At 31.3% G+C, this 25,019-nt stretch overlaps 1 protein-coding gene across 2 annotated transcripts in view; it reads right to left on the bottom strand.

Moving 5' to 3' along the window:
• The window catches only part of LOC143053813 (uncharacterized), an 86,518-nt gene extending 61,953 nt beyond the window's left edge, over nucleotides 1–24,565 (bottom strand). Inside the window, exons 1-7 of one of the 2 annotated variants that reach the window (XM_076226601.1) lie at nucleotides 24,371–24,564; nucleotides 20,340–20,397; nucleotides 19,523–19,700; nucleotides 18,599–18,752; nucleotides 17,669–17,880; nucleotides 17,011–17,159; nucleotides 16,352–16,551 (exon numbers count right to left, since the gene is read on the bottom strand). In XM_076226601.1, coding sequence (XP_076082716.1) covers nucleotides 16,407–16,551; nucleotides 17,011–17,159; nucleotides 17,669–17,880; nucleotides 18,599–18,752; nucleotides 19,523–19,700; nucleotides 20,340–20,397; nucleotides 24,371–24,407 — 933 coding nt within the window. In that variant the 5' untranslated portion in view covers nucleotides 24,408–24,564 and the 3' untranslated portion in view covers nucleotides 16,352–16,406. Of the gene's footprint in view, nucleotides 1–16,351; nucleotides 16,552–17,010; nucleotides 17,160–17,668; nucleotides 17,881–18,598; nucleotides 18,753–19,522; nucleotides 19,701–20,339; nucleotides 20,398–24,370 lie in introns of those variants that run through there. The other variant, XM_076226602.1, reaches the window with a different exon arrangement.
• Between the last annotated feature and the right edge of the window lie 454 nt (nucleotides 24,566–25,019).

Below are 25,019 nucleotides of genomic sequence, written 5' to 3'. Positions count from 1 at the left end.
TTTAGTCGAGCCAAACCTGATAAATAAGCAACATTTATTTCACAGTAAGTATATTTGATACGAAATTAGAAATTATAGAAAACAGTTCACATTTTAATTAAAGTAGCCGGGCTGTCTAAATGTTCTTCAATATATATTTCTTTAACTTTTTTAATAGACTTCTAGAAAATGTTCTCTCAAATTTTCAAAATAAAATATGGTTGTTATCAACATTTTGTTGTTGTTGTGTATTGAACGCCGGGTAAAATAGTTTTATACCAGGAGAGCAGTTTTGTAACATCACAGAAATGCATGTTGATAACCTACAGTACTTGCAACCTTAGGCGTTACTGTTTGACGTGAACTTGACTGATCGGTGAATGATCGGTGACGGATGTTTGACTGATCGATGAGTGATCGGTGATCGGTGACCCATAGGATCCGTCAGATAAGTCAAATAACCTATGTGAGAGTTACCCTGACAACTGTCACCGATCGATCAGTAAATTAAATTTATGCACGGATCGGACGGATACGTATATATTTAAAATTCTTATGTAAACCGAACTCGACAGTGTTTACAAACGATGAACGCGGACCTCTACGAAGACACCTTAATTTACACGTTAATTTGTAATAAAATTGGTTGCAATAAAAAAGTGAAAATAGTATATATATGCTTAGAGCGTTAAATTGTTTGTGTTGATTAATAGTTTTGTATTAAATATTGTTAACATCAGAGACATATAATACATAATTGTATTATATGACTCTGTTAACATAAACTTATTCCTACGAAAATGGTTATTATTGACCGCCATTCGATTTTTGAACTTTCTATAGTTTCGAATAGGTTGTTTTTTCGTGAAATTAAAAGAATGACAAAGAAATAATATTAAAAAAATTTTCGCATTGTTTAGAATTACCAAAATTGTTCTTCTTTTTATCAAAAATGATACTATTTGTTTTTAAATCAGTTATTTTTACCATCTTGAGACAAGTCTTCTAATCAGAATTGAGATATAATGAGAATTAAAATACTTAAACTTTTATTTTTGTGGAATAAGAATGCAGTTATTGATTTATTTTGATACAAATTATTAACCGTCATATGATTTGAGTACTTATTGTACATCAAGATTGGCTGTTCTTCATAAAATATGCTTACTTTAAGGAAAAAGATACTAAATTTTTGTACGCGTTGCCTTAAATGCAAATATTTCTTCATTTTTCTGAAAATTATTGACCGCCATTAAATTTTTGTACTTTTTATAGTTTAGAATAGTTTTTTACATAAAATTAAAAGAATATCAGAAAAATCATACTAAAATTTTGTTCGCATTGTTTAAAATAACCAAAACTATTCTTCTTTTTATCAAAAATGATACTATTTTATTTGAAATCAGTTATTTTTACCATCTTGAGACAAGTCTTCTAATCAGAATTGAGATATAATGAGAATTAAAACACTTAAACTTTTATTTTTGTGGAATAAGAATGCAGTAATTGATTTATTTTGATACAATATATTAACCGTCATATGATTTGAGTACTTTTTGTACATCAAGATTGGCTGTTCTTCATAAAATCTGCTTACTTTAAGGAAAAAGATACTAAATTTTTGTACGCGTTGCCCAAAATGCAAATATTTCTTCATTTTACTGAAAATTATTGACCGCCATTAAATTTTTGTACTTTTTATAGTTTAGAATAGTTTTTTTTCATAAAATTAAAAGAATATCAGAAAAATCATACTAAAATTTTGTTCGCATTGTTTAAAATAACCAAAACTATTCTTCTTTTTATCAAAAATGATACTATTTTATTTGAAATCAGTTATTTTTACCATCTTGAGACAAGTCTTCTAATCAGAATTGAGATATAATGAGAATCAAAATACTTAAACTTTTATTTTTGTGGAATAAGAATGCAGTTATTGATTTATTTTGATACAAATTATTAACCTTCATTTGATTTCAGTACTTTTTGTACATCAAGATTGGTTGTTCTTCATAAAATATGCTTACTTTAAGGAAAAAGATACTAAATTTTTGTACGCGTTGCCTTAAATGCAAATATTTCTTCATTTTACTGAAAATTATTGACCGCCATTAAATTTTTGTACTTTTTATAGTTTAGAATAGTTTTTTTTCATAAAATTAAAAGAATATCAGAAAAATCATACTAAAATTTTGTTCGCATTGTTTAAAATAACCAAAACTATTCTTCTTTTTATCAAAAATGATACTATTTTATTTGAAATCAGTTATTTTTACCATCTTGAGACAAGTCTTCTAATCAGAATTGAGATATAATGAGAATTAAAATACTTAAACTTTTATTTTTGTGGAATAAGAATGCAGTTATTGATTTATTTTGATACAATTTATTAACAGTCATATGATTTGAGTACTTTTTGTACATCAAGATTGGCTGTTCTTCATAAAATATGCTTACTTTAAGGAAAAATATACTAAATTTTTGTACGCGTTGCCTAAAATGCAAATATTTCTTCATTTTACTGAAAATTATTGACCGCCATTAAATTTTTGTACTTTTTATAGTTTAGAATAGTTTTTTTTCATAAAATTAAAAGAATATCAGAAAAATCATACTAAAATTTTGTTCGCATTGTTTAAAATAACCAAAACTATTCTTCTTTTTATCAAAAATGATACTATTTTATTTAAAAAGTTATTTTTACCATTTTGAGACAAGTCTTCTAATCAGAATTGAGATATAATGAGAATCAAAATACTTAAACTTTTATTTTGGTGGAATAAGAATGCAGTTATTGATTTATTTTGATACAAATTATTAACCGTCATTTGATTTCAGTAGTTTTTGTACATCAAGATTGGCTGTTCTTGATAAAATATGCTTACTTTAAGGAAAAAGATACTAAATTTTTGTACGCGTTGCCTAAAATGCAAATATTTCTTCATTTTACTGAAAATTATTGACCGCCATTAAATTTTTGTACTTTTTATAGTTTAGAATAAATTTTTTTCATAAAATTAAAAGAATATCAGAAAAATCATACTAACATTTTTTTCGCATTGTTTAAAATAACCAAAACTATTCTTCTTTTTATCAAAAATGATACTATTTTATTTGAAATCAGTTATTATTTCATCTTGAGACAAGTCTTCTAATCAGAATTGAGATATAATGAGAATCAAAATACTTAAACTTTTATTCATGTGGAATAAGAATGCAGTTATTGATTTATCATATGATTTGAGTACTTTTTGTACATCAAGATTGGCTGTTCTTCATAAAATATGCTTACTTAAAGGAAAAAGATACTAAATTTTTGTACGCGTTGCCTTAAATGCAAATATTTCTTCATTTTACTGAAAATTATTGACCGCCATTAAATTTTTGTACTTTTTATAGTTTAGAATAGTTTTTTTTCATAAAATTAAAAGAATATCAGAAAAATCATACTTAAATTTTGTTCGCATTGTATAAAATAACCAAAATTATTATTCTTTTTATCAAAAATGATACTATTTTATATGAAATCAGTTATTTTTACCATTTTGAGACAAGTCTTCTAATCAGAATTGAGATATAATGAGAATCAAAATACTTAAACTTTTATTCTTGATAAAATATGCTTACTTTAAGGAAAAAGATACTAAATTTTTGTACGCGTTGCCTAAAATGCAAATATTTCTTCATTTTACTGAAAATTATTGACCGCCATTAAATTTTTGTACTTTTTATAGTTTAGAATAGTTTTGATTTATTTTGATACAAATTATTAACCGTCATTTGATTTCAGTAATTTTTATACATCAAGATTGGCTGTTCTTGATAAAATATGCTTACTTTAAGGAAAAAGATACTAAATTTTTGTACGCGTTGCCTAAAATGCAAATATTTCTTCATTTTACTGAAAATTATTGACCATATTTATAGTTTAGAATATTTTTTTTTTTATAAAATTAAAAGAATGTCAGAGAAATCATACTAAAATATTATTCGCATCGTTTAAAATAACCAAAACTATTCTTCTTTTTATTGAAAATGATACTATTTTATTTGAAATCAGTTATTTTACCATCTTCTAATTAGAATTGAGATATAATGAGACTTAAAATGCTTAAACTTTTATTTTTGTGGAATAAGAATGCAGTTATTGATTTATTATGATATAAATTATTAACCGCCATATGATTTCATTACTTTTTGTTCATCAGGATTGGTTGTTCTTCATAAATTATGTTTACTTTAAGGAAAAAGATATTATTTTTTTGTACCCGTTGCCAAAATGCAAATATTTCTTCTCATATTGGAAAATTTTGTAATTTCAATTGCAATCAGTTGTTATAAATGATTTTCATATGATTTTTGTAGAAAATGTGAATTATTCAAGAATAAATCTGCTTAAAATTATTTCTTTCTTTTTAAGAAATGTATTTATGTTTACCACCATTGGATTTTTGTACTTTTTATTGTTAAGGAGTAGTTATTTTTGTAATTTGTTATTTTAAAGGCTTCGATTGTGACGAGAATATAGAAAGTCCATGATTATGATTTTAATTTTATGATGATAAGGATACAAAAATTTAAAATATTGAAAAAAATAGACTACATTTTTCAATAACTGATCCTTTCATTTTGTTTTCCCCGAGTATGTTTGGAAAATAATAAAATCAATTTCGCGATGTAGACACTCGCCGGGTTTGAAAATATATAACCTAAATAAAACGAAAAAGACCATTATTTAATGATGATATTTTAAATTAGGTTTTATCTGTACATTTCTTTTCATTTCAATTCATAAAACTTTGCTAAATAATTAATAAACAAAATGTATCATTGAACAATCGATTTTCACGAGTCGCCATTTTAATAAAAATTAAACGAAACTAAGATTCCGTAATTTGTATTAGTTCATCATGTGACGTATTAAAGTTCAATCCGTCATCAAGGTCGATCGGTACTATCCGTCCGATCAGTCCGATCAGTCCGATCAGTCAATTACTTTTACTATAAGTCTGACGGATTGCTGACGTGAGTTTGACGCGAACTTGACTGATCGGTGACTGATCGATGACCGCTGATTGATCGCTGAAATAGTAACGCCTAAGGTTGCAAGTACTGTAATATTCCCTTGCAGTGATACCATTTAACAATTCCGCTCGAGAGTATGTTTCAATAATTGTGTGCTGTCCTATTGTCGGGATAATGCTTAAAATCACTAGAAACTTCAGGCAGCTTGTAAAATAAACTTAAACTTCTCATATAGTTAAACATATGCCAGATGTTACCTGCGCTTCTTGTAGATTTTAGAAATTGATCTTGACATTTTCCTCCTATGTTATACTATAAATCACAGTCTTGTACGCTTTCAAAATATTATTTCTGTAAATATAGACAATACAACTTTCCATAGGAACTCTTTTTACGACCAAAACTATTCAATTTTTACTATGAAATTTCGAAAAAAAAATATATATCTTATGACTAGAAAGCTCATATGCACCTCCAATTTTTAAGGTCAAAATATAGGCATGTGCTGTATATTTTCAATACTTATCTGCTACTAACTTCTAAGAGATCAAACGTATACTAAACTTGCGTTATACTCCTACCTATATACATGTATCTCTGAGTTTAAATGTCTTGATAATTGCCTGTATGTAGTTTCACATTTATATATGTTAATCATAAATATGTTTATATTCATACAATCCAATCTTATACGTTTTGTATATCAAATCAGCATGGCAACCTTGACTGGTGTACTCCTTGATGTGTCTGGTTCAATGAAAATAAATGCAGGTGGTAAAATAAACGAGAAAGGTGGTGAATGGGCGCGTTCAATATTTGATGTAATTGACAATTTAATAAAACATGACGTTTCGAATGACAATTATATTTTCTCTGTTGGTGTTGGAGCAAATGGAAGAAGACCTTTTTTGACGTCATCGAAACAGTTAAGGAAGTACAACATAGATACAATAAAATGCACCGAGAAAAGAATGAATACATGGATATGCAACGAAAAGAGAAGTTAGACATGGAAAAAGATCGGGAAATGAATTTATACATAAAAATAAAAGAGGAAAAGAGTTTAAAGAGTTTAGACACGGAAATACAAAGAGAAATGAGTTTATACATGGAATTGCAACGGGAAAAGAATCTATTTATATGGGAGAAGACTTTAGACGTAGAAATGAAACGGGACAACAGTTACTACATTGCATTGGTAAAGAAATCTGAACAGAACCATGAAAAAAAAAAGAATTTCTTCAGGAAAATGAAACGGGAAAATTGTCCAAACATTGAAATGCAATGGGGAAAATGTTTGAAGAGTAAAAAAATGGAAGTACAAGAGGAAAACATTTTATATATGGAAATGCAATTAGAAAATGTTTTAGATTTTAATATGGAACATATGCAATATGTGCAAAGCAGAAAGGGAATATATGAAATGGAAGAGGAAAAGTTGAAATACATGAAAAGGCAATGGGAAGATACCATGTATACTATAAACATGGAAATGCAACCGAGAAAAATGTCGGACATGGAAACGCAATGGACAGAGATTTTAAACAAGAAAATCCAACAGGAAAAGTGTGTTAACATGACACTGCAATGGGAAACACTTTTGGCATAGAAATTGAACGTGAAAAAGACTGTAGATAAAGAAATGGCACGTGATACGACTTTAGAAGTAGAAATGGAACGTGAAAAGATATTTCACATGGGAATGCAATGGGGAATGATTTCAGAAATAGATATGCTACAAGAAAGTAATCGAGAAACGGGAATGCAATGTGGAAAGTATTTTGACAAAGAATTACAACGGGAAAATACTATATACATGGAAGAGCAATGGGGAAAGAATGCAGACATGGATAAGCAATGGAAAAAGATTTTAGACATTGGAATGAAACGAAGACAAAAATATCATGAATATCCTCTAGTAGAGAGGAAGTATAACGAAATGTTTGTTCACGACCGCGTAAAATATGAACCGTACTCTAGGTCTCATCGCATATATAAATATATGGTCAGCGAAACGTCTTATGACGACGTATTTGAAGAGTTCTACACACTTGTTGAAAAGAATGGTGCACAAACAACACGAATATGGGCACCAAAATATGAGATACAGAGCGTTGTCTGTTATTCTCTGGCTGTCTACATTTTGGATAAACTTAAAACAGACGAAGAATTCTTAAATGTGTTTATTCAAAAGTGTTTACCACCAGCATGCAGAGACATGGGGGGTGAACACATAATAGGAAAATTGGTCAATAGTTTTCAAATGTTTAATTGTAGAATTGCCAGTAGAGTATTGGTTAACATAGATAAAGTAGTGAAAAATATTTCAATGGTTTTTGAAAAAGCAAAGGTACAATATAAAGAAGTGGTACAAAGTAGACATTTTACCGAATATTTTGATGAAACAATGATGAAAAATGTCGGCTCTGTATTTTCAGTTATGTCAGCATCGGATATTGTTCATGATTGCCGAGATGAACACATGTCAGCTGAGAGGAAAACCGATGAAATCATGAAAGTCATCAGTCCTTTCATTTATGGTAGAACACCTTTGTTCGAGGCACTCAATATAACATTGCCGATATTTTTGAAAGATGAGTTTTCAGAACATACAAAGGTTTTATTTATCCTTTCTGATGGGCTTCCTACAGATTCCAGAGATCTTCATATGGTTTCTGAAAGATTGAAGAATCTCAATGTAATCGTTGTCGGTTGTTTTATCTCTGGATATTCTAATGTTGAACCACGAAAGTTATACAGTGTTGAAAAAGAAGAATGGGACGAAGGAGCAAAATTCTTATTCAAATTAAGTTCAACCATACCTTCACAGTTACTTCCACGCACAATTTGTATCAAACGAGGATGGGATATTGATATAAGCAATAACGAAACGAAGTTATTTTTACAGATCAACCATCCTGACCACATACATGAGGCATGCAATTTAGCAAAGAAATGTTGTTTGTTGTCAAGATTCACTTTCAGATTTGTTGGCGTCTGTCTCCCTTGATATTTATATCAATCAAAGCACATTCGGATTTAAGGCTCAAAAAGAGCAAAAAGGTGCCACTTGCTATGCAAACGCCTCGGCAGCAGTCCTTCACCTATCAATGAAGCGCATCCTTGGTCGGGATGGTGATTATCCAAAATTTGACGATCTGCGAGAAAAAATTGTCAATCGGCACGGAGAAAAGGGTGCTAATACACTCAAAGTTCTTCAAGGAATTGCTCCTGAATATCGATTGCATTGCAAGCCTGTAGATGCAAAAGATGCAATGAAAGCGATCGCTGCAAAACGCCCTGTCGTTGCAAGGTTCCGCCTTACTGATCCCGAATGGGATCAGTTTTATGAGTTTTTTGAAAGAAACCCAACTAGTATCCTTACCAAAGCTGAAATTGATTTAAGCAAAAGAGATCCCCGGGCAAGATTAATTGGACATGCAGTTGTTCTTGCTAGCTTCAACAGTGAATGCTTCCGCTTCATGAATTCATGGGGTAATAACTGGGCAGGTATGGGTTTCTTCAAGGTACAAAACTCTACAGTGTTAAACTTTGAATTCATTGATGTTTTCTGGACATTGAATGATCTGTCCAAACGGGAAATTGACTTTTTTAAAGAACGTGGGGCCAAAGTTGCAGACGACATTATGAACAATTTTGTTGGTTTACAAAAAGCAAAATACGAATGTCCGAAATGCTTAAAAATTTCACTAGTTAAAGAATTTTCTGGGTCTTTAACGGAAGCAGTGTGTCCCCAATGCAAAGAAACATTCCGCAGTGACGAAGCTGGCAACACTCTTGCACTGAACATGTACCTTACATCATTAAGCAAATGAGTGGCTAATTAATCTACCAATATCCATCCATCCATCCGTCCGTTCGGATAAAGATATATGATTAGAACTTAATCTTTAATAATTTGTAGGATGTTTTTACACATGAGAAAGGTGTACAGGCCTATAGGATTTTGATTTTCTTTAACAAATTCCGGAAAATAGGCTTTGAACTTCTTCATTTTTAAGTTTTAGCTGCATACAGGGAAACATGACATGTACGACCTTTTCCTCCGACCTATAGTTTTTGGGCGGCAGCTTTAAAATTTTGTAATTTGTTTATTTATTTATTAAAAATGTGCACGTCCACATAGTTTTACTATTTATTTCCCCGATGGTATTACAAGCCCAGTAGTCAGCACTGCTTGTGCTGATATGAATTGTCATTGATATGGTTATATTTATAAATTTACTGTTTACAAATTTTGGAATTTTTTGAAATACTAAGGCTTTTCTACCTCAGGCATAGATTACCTTAGCTGTATTTGGCAAAACTTTTAGGAATTTTGGTCCTCAATGCTCTTCAACTTCGTACTTTATTTGGCCTTTTTAACTTTTTTGAATTCGAGCGTCACTGATGAGTCTTTTGTAGACGAAACGCGCGTCTTGCGTATATACTAAATTTAGTCCTGGTATCTATGGTGAGTTTATTTGAACAAATCCTCTCAAAATGGAAGGTATTTAGACTTATTATTTTTGTACTGAGTCAGAGAGTGGTAGATGTTAGATATTTTCAAAACCGGACTTTATATCCTCCTCACTTGGTATATAATTGAGAGAAAAATAAGTTTGTACTACTACAGTTCAAGGTCCCAAATGCAATCTTCTAACTTTGATTGTAGTGTCAAATATCTAATCAAGACCTGCAAGTTGAACTTGTTGAATATTGTCAATTAAAGGTTAGAATATAGATCGTCTTACATACTGTAACATTTGTTATTTCTAATGATCACAACATATGAGTCTTATAAACTGCATAATAATTTCGAGTTGTTCTTAAACATTAGTATTTGCAAATAGACATTTTCGGAAACTATAGTTTACAATTACTTTTAAGTTGACGATGATAATTACAGGTAAACTTACCTGTGATTAATCTCAAAATACACAATGTCTCGAAAGATGCGGCTACATGCGTAATAAAGAAAAACAATAAGAGAAAATATTTTAATTTCAATGTGAAATCAGCTATTTATTAACATTATTTAATCTGTTTTTAATCGTCTAATTCTGAATAAGAGCTGACTTTCAAGGTTTTTAATTTTTTAAGAACTTTCTTTAATCGTGGAGTTCTGATTGCTCAGCTGATTCCTGTTAACTAGCTGCATCAGTGATATGCTTTTGGCCCACCTTTCCTTGTCGTTGGAGCACTAAGTACGGGCTGCTGCTCGTCAAATAGTTACTCGCCTCCTTCTTCCACTGCAGAGGGTTTTTATTGTTCCCTCTCTGCTTACACTACATGAAGATTTTGTTTGTTATTTTTGTCATCCCCAAATTACATTTCAAACAACGGATGTCTTCCCTGAACCATCACTTGAACTTATATATAGAATTGTAGACGACGCTTTAGACACTTGGGAGGGAAACGATGTTTTTTCAAATGCTTTCACAACATAGATACTCCGACCAAACAACTGAAGAAACACCCGAAAACCCTTTAGACGTATTGAAACAAATAAGAAATGAAATTTTCCAGCATTGCACTGGTACGACACACGAACTTATTCTAGAAATAGAGTAATGTTGTTCATGCTTTGTCTAAGATCATATCCATGTTTTCATTTTCTAACTTTAATTTGTTGATGTAAACTTTACCAAAATACATGATGAAATTATTTGATGCATTTCTGTGTTTTACGATCATATTTATAATCTGGTACAGTGGTCATTTCTAAAGTAATGGAGAGCAAAAGTGGGAAACTTGGAACATCTCTTAATAGCAGTGAACTCGATTGACGGTACCTCAACGGAAATTTACAGGTCACTAATTGAGCCTCAGAATTAAGCTTTATTTTTCGGGACATCGCCATTTCCCATATGATTGCATCCATACTCCGGTCGTTATCGATAAAAAAAAATTGAAAACAACACGTTTAATAATTTATTGCGTCCGAAGCGCTTTTCTGGATTTACCCTTATCAGGAACGCTCAAAGCCAAAATTGAAATCTGACGATGTATAAGTACCGAAACCGTCGAAGAGCTATATGTGTAAAATATCTAAAGTTAATAGCAAAATTCATCTAAAGCAAACTTTGCCTGAGGGAGTTGAAACCTAAGTTTCCTAATAATTTCAAAATTTATTAACGGACAATTTTAGTAAAGTTTGTTAAATGATGTCAGTACCGAAATACTGACTACTGAGCTGATGATACCCTCGGGGACTGATAGTCCACCAGCAGAGGTATCGACCCAGTGATGTAATTTAGGCAAAATTTGTTATATTGACTGATTGATTGGTTTCTGGGACATCAATCTAGCGCGCATTAGTTTACAATGATGGGATCAACTGGTAGGTAGAAATGATGTTTTGACTTTCCTGAAGGGATAGTTTATTGGCTGATAACATATTTCCTAATAGATATCCTCTTATGACACCCTATACATGACAACAAATACAGCCCAAACCGGACAATTTAAAACGGAGGTGTAGAAACATTGATAATGTTATCAAGAAATACATAGTAACTGTTGCATTTTCAGTTGTAGAATTGAAAAATTATAGAGGTACACATGTATGGGACATTGGGAAGTCTTTGCAGACATTCCAGCACAAAACTCTGCTGAATTTCAAATAGTTGTGTTGCTTTTGTATGCAGGCGTCACAACTTGTTTTCATTTAATTTAAAATACAACTTTTCCGTTATTCACTTTCCAATTTATCAACATTGTCCACTTTGAGATGGTCCCTATATAGTTATCTGTAAATGTCAACATCAATGTAAACATAAAAGTTTGAAACAGTTTTCGAAAATGTCTATTATAAGGTATGGGGAGCAATAATCTTCATATGGAAGAGCAGAAGTGGGGTATCCTCAATATCTATTTTTTTTTTATTTTAAGTTAAATCTGGAAAATATACCATTTCCGTTTTGTTTAGTTCAATGGATATTTTGTCTCTTATTAAACACATCAGCGGTTAGTTTATTCATTGATATAATTCACATTATACATTATACATCATGTGATTTTCATTGACAACCTTACTTAATGCATCAACTACCATTAATTCATTTTGTTTGACATAATATAGATTACGGTTAAAATAACCAAAATCCGAACTCTAACGAAAATTAGAATGGAATGTTCTTAATTACTGTGTGTCATCGGTACAGCGGATATAGGTACAGCTAACCAAGCGGGTCGTGATCGATTTTTACCTGACACTGTAAGAAAATCTGTGTTTTGTTTTATCTATAATCAATTTACATTTCTCAGTTGTCGGGTCATTTACATGTTTTTCTGAATGAAATACATTACAAAAGTAATAGTTACCAACTATTAACATACCTGTGATAACATTTTCCATGAAAGTTTTTGTGTACGGTGTATTTTGCACCGTACTAAGGATGTATGTGGTCAGCTGTATTTCTTTTCGGAATACCATATCAAAAATTATATTATGTATGCAAGATTTCAATGCCATTATTGAAACAGCTATACATATCGGATGAGACTAGCTCCAACGTCTTTGACAAGTATTTGCACATGTTTTTAGCAAGCCTTCTCGTTTCGGGAAAATAATAAGACTTCTCTAATCATCAAGCTACGACCAAATCAATTCTTAAAACGACAACAATGTTTAGATTGAAGTAAACATTGATAGTATGTTAACAAAACAACGATTTTCTTACCGTGTAAGGTCAAAATCGATCACGCCCGCTTGGTTAGTACCTATATTTGCCGTACTAATGATACACCATGTTAATCAAATGGCCAAATTATTAGCAAACGGATAGAAAGCAACTATCATATTCCTGACTTGATAGAGGTGTGCCCTAATGTAGAAAAGGAAGGATAAACGTTGTTTAAAGTGATCCTGGTAAACTTGTCGATCCTTTAAATACCCTTATTCTAAAAGGTTATCAATTCAACACTGTAATTAGATCATTGAAAATTGTTTATATTGGTTTTAAAATTGATTTCGTTATCAGTAAATTAAAAGCAAACTAAAAGTTATTGGCTAGATACATTTATGGATTTACAATATGTCGATACCTGTATCTTTGAATTGCACAAGGTCATGTTTTCTCTGGCGGTTGGTGACGTCTTTACATTAAATATATTATTGGATGTGTACTGATTTATAATTTAGTCTTAGATGTATGATTTTTGTATAAGTTGTTAGCGGCTCTGAACTAGCTATCAGTGACACCAAGTTCTCTCAGATCTGCACTAAGTGTCTTTTTGTTGTTGGGAAATACAAGTTCCCGACCAGGTCAAATTTGTTATATGTGTTTCTACTTTCATCGCTGGCTGTGTAGTATTTTTACTTTTATCCATCTGATGAGTTAAGCCTTTTTCGACTGAATTGTACAGTTTTCTCGTTTGAATTGTTAACATTGATTGTCATTTCGAGGCCTTCTATATCTGACTCTGCTGTATGTACTTTGTTCTTAGTTAAAGGCCGTGCAGTGGCCTATAGTTGTAAAGGTCTGTGTCATTTGGTCACTTGTGGAAAGTTGTCTCATTGACAATCATACCACATCTTATTTTTTTATATTTACCGCTCACTTGTACATGTTGTATGAAAGTCGCATTAAATTGCATTACATTGACAACAATGCATTTGTAGCCGTGACATATGTTGCCAGTTATGGTATTGTACATATAATTAACATGTTATAACCGCTCAATAGATATTGTACACAGATATAACAGCTTTGTTTAGTTTTATCTTTTATTTTAGAAGTGTTTTAATTCTGTGGTTCCTTGAGGTTCACTCAACGAATTGACGTTTGCAACAAATATACATATGTAATCTTAAATGAGTGGATCTATGAATCTAGATCATCAATGCAACCTTGCATAAATTCCCTTAAGGTGGTACCTAACACTACAGGGAGATAACTCTGTAAAGTCAGCTTAACGTTTTAATTATGTTGTGTCGTAAAGGGAATATTAAGCTTCTCAATGATCAAATTGGTGTTTGTCAAACTGCTATATAACCAGTGTAATTTTTCTGACAAAACGGTTGGTTCAAAATTTTTGAATTTTTTATATTTTTGTTAAAGGATTTATTTTGACAAAATTTTATGAAATCAAACGAGCCAAATTAATTTTAGTGAAAGTGTTGGGTACCACCTCAAAACTAAAAATATCAAAACGATAGCAATTTTGCATGTTTTGCATGCCAAAAATCATTTTGATGGTGAATGATCAATCTAACTATATTAGATTTCAAATCAAATGATAAAACTAGGAAATATTTAATGATGTTAAATCATAAAAGAAAATATTATTGTTCCTATATTTGGGAATATTGTTTTATCAATCATATTACCTGATTCAATAAATCACCAACAATTACATTAAATATTACCAAAATTGAAAATTTGGCGAAGGAAGGGGGAACATCTACTTTCACTAATAGACTGACTTTTTCGATCATTTGACAAATTTGAAGATCTCATTGATGTGACTGTCATACAGAGAAAACGAATATCCAATAGTACTTGATACTTTTGATATATTTTTGCAGCTTTGATATTATGTGAATGGCGAGTTCAAGTTAAATTGTCTTTGTTAATTCCAAAGCTTAAGAAAGATTGTTCTGTACATACAACATGTACAAAGTATGCACTCCTATAGAATAATATTTTGCAGTGTCTTGTTCACTTTTCTTAAATTTTTATTCCATTTACAGAGTCAGAATCGGAAGTTTTGTTATCAACTAATAGGATTTTAAAAACTATCGACTCCTAAGTAATTGCTTTTTTGTGGATGCTACACGTTACGTAACTGATGATCAATATAAGGTCAACTAATTATTCTTAAACTAAATACAATAAATGTTGTTTTTCGCCATTTTGTGTTGTTTTTTTGTCTCTACATTTGTTTTTCAAGTTGGATTTTTAAAATTAAATCGTTGTTTATTTTTGCTCGTGTGAAGTGTATATATTGGCAATCTATTTTTTTATATTATATTCCATTTTTATTTTGTTTGTATAATACATGGATAATTCTTGTGCATACGTAAACAACAGAAAAAAACTGAAAATCAAACGGACCTCAATGGCTAAAATTTCTGGCATTGTCATTTGCAGTTTGACATACTTGAATTATTGTAAAACATTTTTTTTATCTGAAGCAATCATTTGATCTGAACAGCAAAAAAACGCCACTTTTAAACGCCATCAATAGGAACACTGAAATCCTAGTCAATTAACATGATTAAGATTGAAGTCGGGTGCATCTGCACAACATGGACAAGCCAGATTCAAACGCATAACCTCTGTGTTGACTGGCTAGTAACAATAGTTTGAGAAATATTTAGACCCCTTTGTAACCGAATCATCTAACATCACAAATGTGAAATTCTACAATTGGGTATCCTCTATTAGTCTTTGTTAACTTTTCACTTTTCAAAATAGTGTGCAGAATTTATATTTGATTCAAATAAAGGAATACTTGGAAGCAATACTGAGTTTACCGGGGTGAATCATAGTCGTCTGCAAACTTCTGAATAATGTATTCCCCTTTTCCAGAACATGCCGAATGTGACCTACCACATCGAGTTATAACTGGGTTTGTACTATTACGAGCAATATGAGGGTTGCGACATTTTGAGTAAGATCAGCTTACCTATCCGGTGTAATTGATATCACCCAAACTTTCAGCGGGATTCGTGTTGAACAGTTCTTAGTGTCCAATGTAGTGTTTTATGTACTATTGTTTGGCAGTTTTTCTGTTTTTCTTTTCTGTTTTTCGACTTATGAGTTTGAATGTCATTTTGGTATACTTTGCCTCACCTTTTGTTTTACTCAGACATGCTAAAGAAAACAATGATATCGGGTTTTCACCATGGCCACTGATGAAAAAAAACTGCCTCCTTAGGACTAAATTTCATTCACAAAAGCTCATATGAAAAAGATGCATACTATGCAATGAGGAAAAAGCTGATGATTGAAAGAATAACCCTTCTCACTTATTGTTCTATTGCAAAGATGTGCACCTATTTGTAAGCGTCGTCACATGCAGACACGCAGGCCGCTGAGGTTTTCAGTATTGTTACTGGTAATATCAAACTGCCTCCTTAGGACTAAATTTCATTTACAAAAACCAACATGTAAAAGATGCATTATATACAATGAGGAAATACAAGATACAAATGTATGTATTGTATTTCAAAGATGTGTGTCTATTTGTAAGCGTCTTCATATACAGACAAGCAGGCGGCTGTTTTTTTTATAGCATGTTTACTTGTAATATCAAACTGACTCCTTAGGACTAAATTCATTTACAAAAAAATCAAATGTAACAGATGCATAATATATAATGAGGAAAACAAGATGTGTTAAACGAATAACTATTGTTTAATAGAAAAGATGTGCGCCTTTTTGTCAGCGTCGTCATACACAGACATGGAGGCCGCTGGGTTTTTCAGCATGATTACTGGTATATATATAAGAGAGAATGCTGTACAGTTCTTTATCCTTTGCCCACAGATGATATCTCATAGCCGCTTCGTTTGCACAGAGAACACTATTCGAACACCTGTTTTTAAAATAAAAGTTTTTGTAAAACATAATAATACATTTAACAACGTTGTAAGAAAAAAAAAACTTATTATAAATACCAGGATTACATTCTGAAAGATTTATAAAAACTTTAATGTTCTTTGACATTCGTACTATTTATTGTCTGGCAAAGGTTATACATGTGAATATCAGTTATTGGTGTTAATGATAGATCATTTGCCACCGACGAATTCTTTTGACTTGGTCCAATTTCTTGGTCATATTTCATTGACATACTTCATTTGCTGTGCTATGCCTATGCATTCAATTAAAAAGACAACCTTGTTTTATGTTTATTTAATAATTAACATACATATTCATATTAAGAAAAAAATTGTTATGTAGTGAATACAATTTTATTCACACATTTCTAGGATTGGAATATAACATACTTTTTTTTACAATACTACACTTAATCTTAATGCGTTTTGCTTACTCATTCATATAGTTTCCATGTGATATTCCACGATTGGTGTTGAAGTATGCTGACGCCCCTTGCGCTAGATATTCCCCTTCACTAGACATTGAGTATGAAGACATTTCCCAGGTACGATGTGCCCTGGCAGCGTTATAGGAATTGGTAATCTGCAATGAGTAAACCAGTATGTACAATATAAAACGTAAAAGATACCACGGACATGACGGAATACGAATTTCCAAAATGTGACTTTTTTACAAAAAGTGGAGTTTCATTCAGCCTACCAATTTGACCAAACTGTCTTTTGTAAAACACTTTCTATAATCAATAAATACTCTTCGTATTTAAAATTTCGTTACGAATGAAGAAACGAATGGACGATGAGTTGGTCCATAAATTACTAGCGCTATGCATTTAGCATTATAAGCATGTTAAGAAAGCAGAACTTTTTTCGACGTTTTTTTTTTATAAAAGTGTAAATGCGCATTGACCCCTTCACATGTGTTTTGACATTACCTTGTCCTTAATGGTTTACTTTTTTATAATTGCAATTTGCATTGACACTCATACCACATCAATCAACCGAGTTTCATTAAATCATTAACATGTTAGGTATGTTTCGAATGAGTGAATTCGTGAGCTATCGATCCCGACACTCGAACTAACAAAATCTTACCCTTGTTTTCATTGCGGCGTCTACACCATAGGTATGAACTGAATGAGTGAATTCGTGAACCAGTACATTAAATGTATGTAAGTATGGATCGGCTGCGTTACAAAGTATATTGTCATCAAGGATTGTGGTGGTACGCCCTCCAGATCCGGCTAAGGTTCCATATTTCCTACCGTCAGGGGTACAAGTATTTTTACAAGCACCTGAACAAATACCTGTTGATAATTAAGAATTATTCTTCGTTAATTATTGTTGATTAAAACAAGAAAAAATGTTGATTCCAAAGCGACATGAAATTTTAAATTTTTAACCAGGTGCGATAATTCACGAGAGAACAGGAATAAGCCTGAACCGGCAGTTAGAAACCCCACTAAAAATTAGACTGGTTCCCGATCGACATTTTTTTTTATCATATTTTCAGTATACACACTGGTTTAAACTTTCACAAAGTTTTGGTAAAATCAGAGAGTATTGCTATTAGCTAATACCTTAAACGTAGTACCGGGAACAAGGATAAATAAAAATATATAGTACATTTACCAAAGATCCCTGTTGACGCTCATTTACGATACCGTTTAAACAAGTTTAGTGGTTAACCTAATATCTCGAATTTAAAAACAATACTTATTGGTAATAAATCGTGTCCAAAATTAACACTTCGATTTATACATGTGTATCTATGCATTTCTAAGGATCAAACATGAGGAAGCGTGCACTAACAATATACTGTAAACCAACTTAATTTTGCGGATAGTTTATTTCTCGTTTAACCCTTTTTAACCCATTTTGCGGCGATTTATTTTCACAGTTTGAAGTTAGGAAAAATCAAAATTTTTAAACATATTCACGACAATTTCTATTTGCGATATTTTTCTTCTCACTAAAATATAAATAGCTCTCAAAAATTATTTCGAGTACAGAATGTAAGTATACCTCTACACTCAGCTCTATCAGCAACATAATGATTGTATGGATATATCATCATGCCCTCAGATTTTGTAAATACTCCAATTTTAACTTGTCCTGCAACACTGTTGCATATAGCAGAAGGCATATACTTCACCATTCGTGCAATTATTTGGGCCGCCTTAGAACAAAAAGAAAGCAGTACAGGTACATAAACACTTTTGAATATGAATGGATATAGTATGTGTGTTTGTAAAATAAGTGTTTACAACACAACACATGACGAATGTGAGTTTTATGGTTTGTGCTTTTCTGTTTGACTCTATTTTTGTTGATGTATTATATACCAATGAATGTCTACCTCATTGTGAAATATTCTGTTTCAATATCAAATAAACAGTTTGCGATCAACACTTTTTAATGTATTGCTTGTTTCTTTTCTATGTTTGTCATACCATGTGTTTTCAAACACAAATATGGTGAAGCTGAATTTTACTTGTAAACCACTGCGCTATTTTGTATCCCCTAACTCCTACTTTTAAATGTCACATCACAGGACAACAACAGCGTTATATGAACATTATTTGGATAAATATAAATGTTTATATATATACACTGAGATCAAACCCAAATAGTGTCATCCTGGCATAACACGGTTTAATGTTTAAATCTGGAAATACCAGACAAATCAAGAAAACAAACAAAAAACCGAGAAATTCGCATGAACTAAAATAAAGTCACAAAAAGTTGTACATCAAAAGAGTAAAGAGAATCTGATATGCTGTGGACCACCTCTGCATGCGTGATTTTCACGCTGCGTTGAAGACTCATTGATGGCCTTTGGCTGTTATCTGCTCTTTGGTCGGATTGTTGTCTCTTTGACATTTCCATTCTCATTTTGTAAAGGGATACAGAAATGTAAATTTGGATTCTAAAGGATGCAGACTCTACCTTGGTATGAGCTGTACCAGACACGGATGTCGTTGCTGTTATATCAATAGTTGTTCCTGATTTATAATCTGCAATCCCACCATTGCAATATACATATTTATGTTTGAAAGATGTTCTTGTCGAATGAGCTGGAAGTGGATGTTTGGACTCTGCTGTAAACTTGGAAAATTGTTCAGGTCTGAATATTAATGAGATATTTATTAGATAAAATAATATGAATAATAAGCACCATTGGACATATAAATATATAGATAAAAACCAAGGAAATGTTAATATCCTGTAAAATTCACGTTCGTCCGTACTGTACTATCACTTTTAAAGTCTATACATTTGTACATGCTATACATTATATATATTTTTTTATTTCCACAAACGAAAATAGTTTTGGTCATTTTGAAATTGTCAACATTACAGAAATAATCGTTGAATGAATAGCCTATTACATTCATGTAGGTTTTTTGCTCTTTAATTTGTGTTTCGCTTCGCCGTCGTTGTCTTTTTTGTTGGTTTTGTCATTGTATGTATATCTGAATGGGGATTATTTGTTTACTGATTATTAATGTTTTAAAAAAAAAATTACAAATTTTGTTCCTTTCAAAAAATCATTTATGTGTAACTCCACAAATAAAGATTAAAACCAATGTTGCAATGCGCTTTCATAGTAAACACAATGACTAAGTTATGTTTCGGATAAACAAAATCTCATACATGTCAATGATACAAGACATTTGTTAACGAATATAGGGGGATATGACCTGAAATAATAGATCAGAAACTTAGTAGTTTAGATATAGACAAATACTAAAAATACACTTACGAAAGTAAATTCATTAAAGCATCTTCTTCCCTAGTTGGTGGAGGAATACAGAGTGCACCTAAAAAAAAACCAAGCTTTTAATGAATAAATAATTGTAGCTGTTGGATTTCGTTCAATCATAATTTTCTCATAGACACGTTTGTTCTGTCGTTGTGTCCCCCACCATAACGTTATCAATTTATCTCGACTTTTATTATGGTATCTACCGCCTCTTATTTGATATATGTCTTCCTCACAAATTTTGACAGCCATAGCGAATAATAATTTTTGTTACTTCCTCTTAGCTTAGACAAATAGTTTTTAAAAGTATTGCAAAGATGTTACATCCAAATAAATATCTAAAAAAAGAAGATCAAACATTGTCACGCAATTGCATTATTTATATTCACTCTACCATGTCTTTTTAAACAAGGAAAGTTAGCAGATATGTATCGAAAGAAACTTCTAATAGATCCTTTTTAAGTAGGACTTACTGTCCTAATTTTCAGTATATCAATTTCTGAAGGGGTAACTCTAAACAAAAATCAGGACAAAAGAAACGATTTTCGTATTCAATTACTATAAATACACCTTTTAGACGGAGATGGTCCTTCTTATATTGTGTACACTTACAACGTGTTCGTAATGTCCTTGTCTGTAGTCGCGCTTTACATTTCAGTGAACGTAGTTTATGTATAATTGATAATTTATCTGTCATGATTTCGGTACCACACATTAACAAAAACCTGCATGGATAAAGTTATTCTAAACGGAAAATCTCATACTAATCTCAACGATGAAGTTGTTCGTAAATATCGAAACCACCGATGTGAACTAATTGACCCTTCGTATAAACTTATTCTTAATCTTAAATGTTATCAAATCAAGACAGAAGTAAAATATCTTAATATTGTTTTTATCGGTACTAACATTTATCTTATTTGCAAATTTAGATTTATTTCCAGATAACCTAATAGTCATGATATCTTTTGTTGGCATGTGTCCTTTAGTGTTTAGTTCTATATATCTGTTTTTATACTTCTGTTTGTATTCTATGGTCTTTTAGTTTTTGTTCATTTTGTTAAGATGTTGACAGTTTTTTTTTTATTGACTTATAAGTCTGAAAGTCCCCTTTTGTCGCCTCTCGTCTACAAAATGATGTTATTTATCTGAAATTCAGAAAACACCTTAACAAAAAAAAAAAAAAAAAAAAAAAAAAATACTAGAATACTAGAAAACAAGTCGTCAGTCGGGAACGGTAACTTTGATCTGGTCACCTCATGAAAGAATTGTCAATAAATTATTAATTCATCGTGAGTTTGATGTGTATCAACTGCGGTAAATTTAAAACTTCAAACCATTCGCTTACAACCAATATAGTTATGTTCAGTCTATGTTCAGAACGATCTGTTATTTATAAAATACTGCATTGTTTCAAAAATTACTTGGTAATACTAAAAAAAACAGCTGCCAATCAATCTGAACATCTACGGAGAAACTGAATCTTCACAAAAAGACTGACCATGAGTTGATGATTAATTAATTCGACTTTTCAGACGAGGTTAAGATCAAAGAAATTATTACCGTTTAAGAACTGCAATTCATTTACTAGTGCAAAAATTACTCTCTGCAGAAATCAAAAGGAAACATGTGTACTCAATATTTGTGTTATAAACGCAAGTCATAGCCACAGCTGAATGTTTAATATATAAGCACATACAAACGATCAGGACAGTGACATTGTGCTACATAACGTTACATAGTTTAGGAGAATACTAATGATAAAAAAGAAGCAAAAGATAACAAAGGATGTGGACAACTAAAAGAACTGATAACACCATGGCAATATTCGAATAACAACGAAAAGCAAACAATCACTGCACAGAAAAATAAAATTGAGCAATATCAATCCAAAAATCTAGTGTGATCGTAAAGTCCATTATTCAGATCATGTTACAGATGTGCAATGTCTTGCGTTGCTGACATTAACAATGAGTTATGTTATAAGTTGCATTCATGGGTGTCACAACCGACGAAAAGAGAGCAGAAACATGTTCACTACAATTTAGTTCATCTGTGACAAATATATTCAATAAAGATCAACCAACTTGTAATGACTGCTATAAAAATTCCAATGGGATGAAGCACACTGACAACAAGCTCTGCAAATCAAGGAATATAGGAAAAGATTATAGTATATTCGAAAACGAAAGCACATCCATTATTATCTTACTATAATATCCTACATTGAGGGGGGGGGGGCAAGGGGGGTCCCCATAACAGCAAAACAGTGAATTGATTTGGTGGAAAACAGATAACAAGGAATTGAAAAGGGATAATAACAGATAAAATGAAATATGAAAATAAATCTACCCAGGACCAATCCAGTAGATGACTCGTAGATCTTAGTATATAACTTAATTGTGGTATGGACCTAGAAAATTTTAAATAAGTTATAGTATGATTGTTGAATTTTTCTGAACGAAATTACTAGTTTCTGTTTTTGATATAGGGATATTTTTAATCTAGGGCATTTGAGGGATCAATTGTTAATGATTTAGGTTTTTTTATTTAATTTTTGAAAATAGTGCAGCCAGTGACAATTTATTATCAATTTGATTTTTAGATTTTTTTCTTCTGAAAAGCAATATATATACTCTACACTAATAAAAAAAAAATTGATTCACAATATATTTTTTTTATTTAATGACCTCCTGATAAAACTTACTTATAAAATACAAAAATACCCAGATCAGTTGAGACAGGACATGTAACTGAAACACGCATGCCAGTTATGGTTCTTCTGCGATAATAGAAATTGCCTCAAGTGACAATTCTGATAGTATAATAGAATTTGGACCTAGTGAAAAATTGGATGACACAAAGTGAAACACCAATCATGCCTCTTATGTGAAATTATAGAATATGGAAAATTTGGGTACAGCATGGGAGAAGCTGTAGGATTTTAAAAAGGGTATTTATCGAAAAATTAAACTGAAGACACATCTTTATTTGCATCAATGGTTTCAGAGCTTCAATTTTCGCCATGTGAAGCAGTTAAAAAACTTTTAAAAATATGGTGGTCAGGGTTCTCTTTCATGTAAATGAAAAGAGAGGGAGTAGCACTTATAATATAAATGCTAAAAGAAAAAGATGTTGTATAATTTCAAAAGCCATAATTCAAACCCATACCACTTAGTAATGTAAAATAATTCAAAGGAGAAAACTAACTGCCTAATTTATCCACAAAATAGTGAACGAGAAACTTAGTAACACAGTAACAAACTACAACCACTGAATCCAGGCTCCTGACTTGGAAGTAGGCACATACAGAATGTGATTGCGTCAACGTTAGCATGCTAGTTGGTGTCCAATCCTCCCCTAATCAGGGACAGTGGTGTAACAGTACATCATAAAGATTATTATGTGGTCATTGAATAAAAATAATCTATAGGGTGTACCAATGCTTTTTTTTATAACAAAATCCATACTATAAGTTATTGTACAAGTAATAAGTGAATTATAATTTGTACAAAATGCTACATGTTCACAGACAATGGAATTTAATACAAAGTATAATAATAATATATACTGGAATGGTCCTGGGTCCAATTGATTTTAATATGTTTATGTGATGTATGTTACTGAAATTCTTTTGGAAATACAGGGCCACCCGATATTACCAGTAGAAAGACCCCAATAGATATACATTGTAAGAAGATGTTGTAAGCGTGCCAATGAGACTATCATCCATTCAAATCACAATTTTCAATTATCTTCAAATTCTACGGAAGATTGGCTGTCAAAATGCTAACATTCCAGTTTTCAATAACAGTTAACAGCAAATACATTCTCACAATAACAGATAACAAAATAGATAATAGTCCTATAACAGCTAACAAAGAATAAGTCAATAACAGCTAACAGTAAATATATTTTCAGAATAACAGATAACAAAGAATTAAAATGCCCCATAACAGCATAACAGTTAAACCCCTTGCCCCCCCTCTACATTGTCTACTATTATTTTGTGTACAGCAAATTGTCCTTACCTGCAATTAATCCAAACAGCAATGTAAATGTTAACATTGTGTAACCACTACAATTATGACTGTGTGACAGATAATGTGGACCTTTAGATTTATATGAGGTTAGTATACAAAGATCTAGACATATACATAGTAAATGACCTCAAAGAAGATAATGAAGTATTGGCCTTGCTGTATGTCAGGTCCTTGATCTAATATATACTTATCTTGGTGCAGATCTTTCTGAAAGAAAGAAAAAATCATATGATCATCACAGAAATGCCAGGGAGGTATAAAGTCACATGGTTGTTTTCTACTATTTAATTCTATTCACAAATGCCTAATAAAGTACAAAACAAATCATTAACAGGCAATTGCAAAAAGAAGGAAACACTGGAGGATCTAAGGTTATTAAAGTACAAGAAGATAAAGGGGCAATATTTATTTTACAACTTGAAGGTATATAAGAAGATACGTCATTCGTTCACATAGGAAGGAATACACCGATGGATTTACACTTAAAAAACAAGAATATTAAAGGAAATAATTTTTTACAACATATATAAGAAAGTATGTCATTTATCAGTGATTTAAAAATATATTAAGACAAGTTCGTTCGGCTTTTATTATAAAATGCTTTTCGGCTATCAAAAACTGTAACAAAAAAAAAAAT

Source organism: Mytilus galloprovincialis, chromosome 12 (assembly GCF_965363235.1).
Source record: "Mytilus galloprovincialis chromosome 12, xbMytGall1.hap1.1, whole genome shotgun sequence".
NCBI lineage: Eukaryota > Metazoa > Mollusca > Bivalvia > Mytilida > Mytilidae > Mytilus > Mytilus galloprovincialis.
The sequence above is the reverse complement of the archived record's forward strand: the minus strand, read 5'-3'. Positions and strand labels throughout refer to the sequence as shown.